This window comes from Phoenix dactylifera, chromosome 4 (genome assembly GCF_009389715.1).
Source record: "Phoenix dactylifera cultivar Barhee BC4 chromosome 4, palm_55x_up_171113_PBpolish2nd_filt_p, whole genome shotgun sequence".
NCBI classification, from domain to species: Eukaryota; Viridiplantae; Streptophyta; class Magnoliopsida; order Arecales; family Arecaceae; genus Phoenix; species Phoenix dactylifera.
Genome location: NC_052395.1, coordinates 1,156,056 through 1,162,058, shown reverse-complemented (window position 1 = coordinate 1,162,058; position 6,003 = coordinate 1,156,056). Strand labels below are relative to the sequence as shown.

At 40.0% G+C, this 6,003-nt stretch overlaps 1 protein-coding gene across 1 annotated transcript; it reads left to right on the top strand.

Moving 5' to 3' along the window:
- The first annotated feature begins 3,759 nt into the window (after window positions 1–3,759).
- Window positions 3,760–5,215, top strand: LOC103712876 (LOB domain-containing protein 7-like). The gene is made up of 3 exons (XM_008799567.3): window positions 3,760–4,432; window positions 4,551–4,691; window positions 4,910–5,215. The coding sequence occupies exons 1-3, from the start codon at window positions 3,935–3,937 to the stop codon at window positions 4,982–4,984; spliced, it is 714 nt and encodes a 237-aa protein (XP_008797789.3). The 5' UTR covers window positions 3,760–3,934; the 3' UTR covers window positions 4,985–5,215.
- The last annotated feature ends 788 nt before the right edge of the window (window positions 5,216–6,003 follow it).

The following is a 6,003-nucleotide window of genomic DNA, read 5'->3' as shown; positions in this document are numbered from 1 at the left end:
CAAATTTGTGTTTGTAGGTGTATGTATTAATGTATGTGTGTGCGTGCGTGTGTGTTTAGGGAAAAGTGACACATCCTTGAAAATCAACGATGGATTATCTGAATTTCAAATTCAAACCGTTGAACGTGATCTATATTGTAAAAAAGTCTAGAAATCAAAATTCATATGTCTATTTGTCTCTAATCTAATCATCGAGTAGGTCTCAAAATGAATAGCATTAATTGTCCTAGACTCGTAGTGTAGCAGACTACAAGACACAGCGCATAAATTGAAAGTCCCCTTTATGAATCATGATACTCCTATCTTAATATAGAGGTAGATTTAAATTCACCAATGTTTTAGTCATCAAATCTTGGTAAACATAGTATCATGCAAATATAATTATCCATTTTGGTTCCTACTTGATGATTAGGTTAGAGACTAAACTATTAATTTTAGTTTTTTGACCTATTTTGTAGTGTAGATCATGTTTAACTATTTAAATCTTTAATTTGGATGGCACATCATTTATTGTTCAAGAAGAAATACAGATTTCCCAGAATATCTGATCACACAATAGCATCAGTCTTATACACACACAAATATTTAATATTTGTATACATAATATGTACGCATGTAGTGTGTATGTATCATTACACCTACCATCAAGTTTAATATTAGTGGTTGAAAAAGGAAAATGTAATCAATTGGATGTAATTTAGTAAGACAATATAATTGTAATGGGACAATATAATTTGTTGATTAGAATTCTGACATCTTAGTCCTTTTAATTTATGTATAGACTAAGAGTCCAGAAAGCATTTAAACTCATTACTAACTAATGTGCCCTCTCTAACATGGTAAAGTTTCTTGGTAGTTGAATTAAAGATTTCAATTTCAGAATCCTATTTTCACCAAGGGTTAGGGTGTTAAGGATAATATGGGAGAGGGACAATTTAAGTTTTCTTTGGACATTGATTGCGATTTTTTTTTTCAAATCTCTGTTAACTGAAAATTTTATTTCATGATTCTTGCTTTTTATGATCATTTTACATCGGTCTATGTACAATTGGGGTAATGTGTGAAACTGGTGTAACCTTGTATGTAACATGCCTAACGGTGTGCAAAACCAAGCCCATTGTGTAAATTCGGACCACCTCTACTATCATCAATAGCAAATAACAATAATAAGAATAATATCATTAGTAATAGTAACAATAAAAATAATATAAGGATAACGATAATAATAATTATGATGACTGATGAGGTCGTGGGTATCCCTCGGCCTCAGACCATAGTCCCCACCGATCGTAGGCAGAAGAATGGCTGCATCCCTCGCAAGGTATTGTCTGTTTTGGGGAGAGATTTTATAGTCTCTTTCCTCCGCACGGTTTTGCCACAAAAGGTGCCTTGCGAGGGAAAAGGTTCTCCCATCCATTTAAAGCACAGACTTTTCCGCTACCTAGCCAATGTGGGACTAAGTTCGAGACTCTTTATTCCCACAACATCAGCCCCCCCAATGGGAAGGTCTGTGCCAGGATCAAGGGCTCTCAACTAAAGCTCCAATGATAAGGTCGAGGGTATCCCCCGGCCTCAGACCTTAGTCCCTACCGATCGTAGGTAGAAGAATGGTTGCGTCCCTCACAAGGTATTGTCCGCTTTGGGGAGGGGTTTTATAGTCTCTCCCCCCCGCACAGTTTTGCCCTACAAAACGCACCTTGCGAGGGAAAGGGTTTCCCCATCCATTTAAGGCACAGATCTTTCCGCTACCTAGCCGATGTGGGACTAAGTTCGAGACTCTTTATTCCCACAACATCAGCCCCCCAGCGAGAAGGTTTGTGCCGGAGTCAAGGGCTCTCAACGAAAGCACCAATGATGAGGTCAAAGGTATCCCCCAGCCTCAGACCTTTGTTCCCACCAATCGTATGCAGAAGAATGGTTGCGTCCCTCACAATGTATTGTTCGCTTTGGGGAGGGGTTTCATAGTTTCTTCCCTCTGCATGGTTTTGCCCCACAAAAGGCGCCTTGCGAGGGAAAAGGTTCCCCATCCATTTAAGGCACATATCTTTTCGCTATCTAGCTGATGTGGGATTAAGTTCGAGACCCTTTATTCCTACAACAATGATGATAACAACAACAACAATAACAATAATTATAATAAATTGAATGTTTGATGTTCATTTTTTTTTTTTTTTTTTTTTTTATTCAATGCATCCTTTGCCTTTCCATAATATCTCTTGCAACCTATAAAAGAACATGTTTAAGATGGAAAGGTATCTAATCCCACACCTCGTGTCTGTCAATATTTTCCGGGTAAAGCGAACAGTACCATTAATAAATGGATAGTCGTTATATATGGTGACTAAATCCTTTCGCATCCAGAATCTCATCCTCTTTGATTCAGGTTCAAATGGAGAGATTGAATCTCCTAATTCGTCTATTGCGTGTCCGGTATAACATAATTGCTTTCTTATGTACCATAAAAGGACCTGTTTAATTGTGCCATCAGCAATACCTGGATGGCTGGTTGAACTCTCAACGGGAGAGCTCATCCTGTGCAAAGATTCACCCCTCATCCAAAGCCATTTCCCAACCGCATTGTGAGCCATTAGCGGTACTTTATGATTCAAGGATGTGCTAAATCTACAGAGGCTTCCTCCCTCTAGAAATTATATCCTACATAGGGTTGTAAATAGATCGGGTTGGACCAGATCACGAGTGATTTTGACCCAACCTGGTTCCTTATTCAGGTCATAATATTGGACCCAGACCCAATCCAGTAGAAGATCAGGTCGGGTCCATGTAGAACCCGGTTTCAATCCAAAATTCAAATTTGGGTCGGATCCGATTGAATTTGAAAGAGTATGTCCGTGCTTATGAAGCAGAAAGCAGTCTCAATAACTTTTCTTTTGGATATTAAAGAACAAAAAACCACAAATCAGATAAGGTTGACTGGCTACAAAAATAATACACAGTGCTCATCAAATTAGATTATTTGGGAAACAACCCATGTTTTTATACTTAGGCCTTTTCGAGGCTCAGTTATTACTTTATTGCTATAAATGCTCATTATTTTTTAATAAACTTTTAAAACCAAGTAGTGAAACTGCATGAATTATTCTATATTTGAATTAGAGCAATAAACTCAAGATGCAAAATACTGCTCACATATAGGACATAAATATCAGTCATAAGACAACTTAGAGAATAACATGGGTTCCGACTTTTTCGGGCCCAATGGTTTATCGGGTTCAGTTCAGGGCGGGCGGGTCAGATCGTAGGATTGAAAATTTAAAATTGCCCAAAATTCAAACAGGTTGGGGTGGGTCTGAATTTAGTAAATCCAGACTCAACTTGAAAAACAAAATAGATACAATTTTAAAATCCATTAATCCGGCTCCACGGGTCCTCTAAAAATTGGGTTCACGTGAGTCGGGTCGGGTTGAGTCTCGGGTCAACTCATTTGCGGTCTTAATCCTACACCATAGGAATAATTCGAAATAAGATGGGAGGTGGCAAGAGAGATTATTCCCTATACTATGGGTATCATATCGTTGTGCATACTACCAATCACAGCCTTTCATTTATGCAGCTTAAAGAAATGAGTGGCTATAATTGGTCATATGTACGGCCATGTAGTGCACCAATCCAAAACGAGATCATGATAGAATGATTTTATATGAACGAGGTGAGATGACTGGGATGACGCACCGCCACATGGTTGGCGCACAGGGCTCCTTGCGCTTAAATAGCGGCAGGCGCATATCTTGGCAAGCCACCAAGATAGTTAAGGGTTAAATGCCACTCCACCCTCCCTTCCAACTTTAGATATTCTCAGGTTCCTTCCCCCTAATCTCTTTCCTTCTGCACCCTAAACCTCTTCCTTGACTCCCCTCCCAAACGCTTTCTTCTCCGTGTTTCACTCCCGGATAATTCGCAAGAGAGAACGGGAAGAATGATCGAGCAAGGCGAAAGTGCATCATCGAACAGCAGGTCATGCGCGGCCTGCAAGCACCAGCGGCGCAGGTGCTACCCGGGCTGCGTCTTGGCCCGCTACTTCCCGGCCAAACGCGCCGCCCGGTTCGAAGCCGTCCTCCGCCTTTTCGGTATCAGCAACCTCATGAGGTTCTACAATGCCGCCCCCAGCGAGCAACGCGACCACGTCGTCGCGACCATGACGTTCGAGGCGGAGACCCGGAGCGTCAACCCTGTGCTTGGCTGCGTCGCCATTATCCATGACCTTAATGCACAGATCGACGCCACCTTTCGTGAACTCGACGTAACTTTCAGCCAGCTCAATTTCTACCGCCGGCAGCAGCAGGAGCAGCAGCAGATGATGATGATGATGCCGCCGCCACTGGCATCGATGCCGGCGCTTCATGCGAATTCATTACTGCAGCAGCAACAGCAGCAGCTACCGCCACCACTGCTGCCGCCTGTCTTGATGCATTTGGTTAGGGTTCTTGGCACAGTTTTTTCTTCGTTTCTTGAATTAGGGAGTTTCTTGGGAGAGGGAAAAGAAAAAAAACTGAAGAAGAATTTTATGTCTGTGTCTGGATTCTGAAATACAGGATGATCGAGGGGTCGACATTGGGAGATCGCATGGATCGCGGCCATCGGGCGAGGGGGCTATCAGGTCGTCTAACCCAGCGGCGGTACCTCCCAATCCAGTGGTACTGGATCCTTCTAATTCAGAAGGACTCGATAAAATGGTGTGTATCCCGTTTCGGATCTCTGTCATAATTTGTTCTCCCTGAGCGTATAGTTTAACGTAATTTTGTGAAAAAACTTAGGATCTGAATTAGAAACTTTCTTTCTTTCTTTCTTTCTGAATTTGTTCTCCCGTTTAGTTCATTGTTCTTCTAGTTATTCTGACTGAACTGGGGACTGGATAGAGGTCTCATTGCAATCAATATTTCGTAAAATGCAGTACGGAATCCAAGGTTGGAGCGCGAGAACAAGGGCTCGATGGGCTGAAGGCTGCAACAGGAGAACTTTATATTGATAATTTTAATGGAAAACCTCCACCTTCAACTAAAGATCATGTCATCTCTTCAGAGTTTTCAGTTGGATCAAAGAAAGCCAAGAGAGATAAGGCAAAAGAAACCCACTCTACATAGTTCATCAGAATCAGAAATCTCTGTAGTGCAATTACTTCGATGATTTTTCGTTATTAGTTGTTTCGTTGTTGACAATTACTTTGATCTTTCCTTATTGTTCATGAATTACTTTACTATGGAGGATTCCTATGTGGTCAAGCCTAAACAGAGCATGCATTTGGATTTGTTTGAGAACATAACACAAACCATTACATTTAGGCCGTATAAAGCTAATTGGAGCAAATGATTTTAACATGTGGTTACCAATTTTCTTTCTTAATCTGAGCATAGGCAATATAATGAACAGCGATCCTTTTTCGTTCTTTGAAGAAAAAAAAGCGATCGATTGATCTATTTTAATAGTTCCATTGTGTGTGAAAGATGCAACCAACTCAAAAAAACTGAAATATATATTTAACAATAGCGAGAGATAAATTTTTTGACGGAAAAATATTACCATGCAGGATTACTCTAAGTGGGTAGCAACTGCACATAAAATTGTCTCTTGTTTTAGAATTTAGAATAGCAATTTACTCTAAATCCAGAAACAGATTTGGAATATTAATTTTTCACTCCTCTAAGAGAAAATGGGTACCATACTATATAATGCAATGCAACTCATTCCTCTACATTGTGCTTTTAAAATTATACTGTTGATCATTAAGTATGATTTCCAACTTTGAGTTAATCTTAGCACGATAACCCAAAGTACCAATATCTCCACTAGTAACTCTTGTTACAGAAAAATATATATGAAAAGTTCAATCCTCACTTTGAATATGTGATATACACAGGCAGTGCGATAGAACTGATAATACCCAAAAGGTTGATGTTTTACTAATCTTTGTAAGCAATTGATGCCAACATCAATTGATATATCAGTTACTTTGAGCAAGAGAGAAGGGTAGAGAATCTTGACAAAATT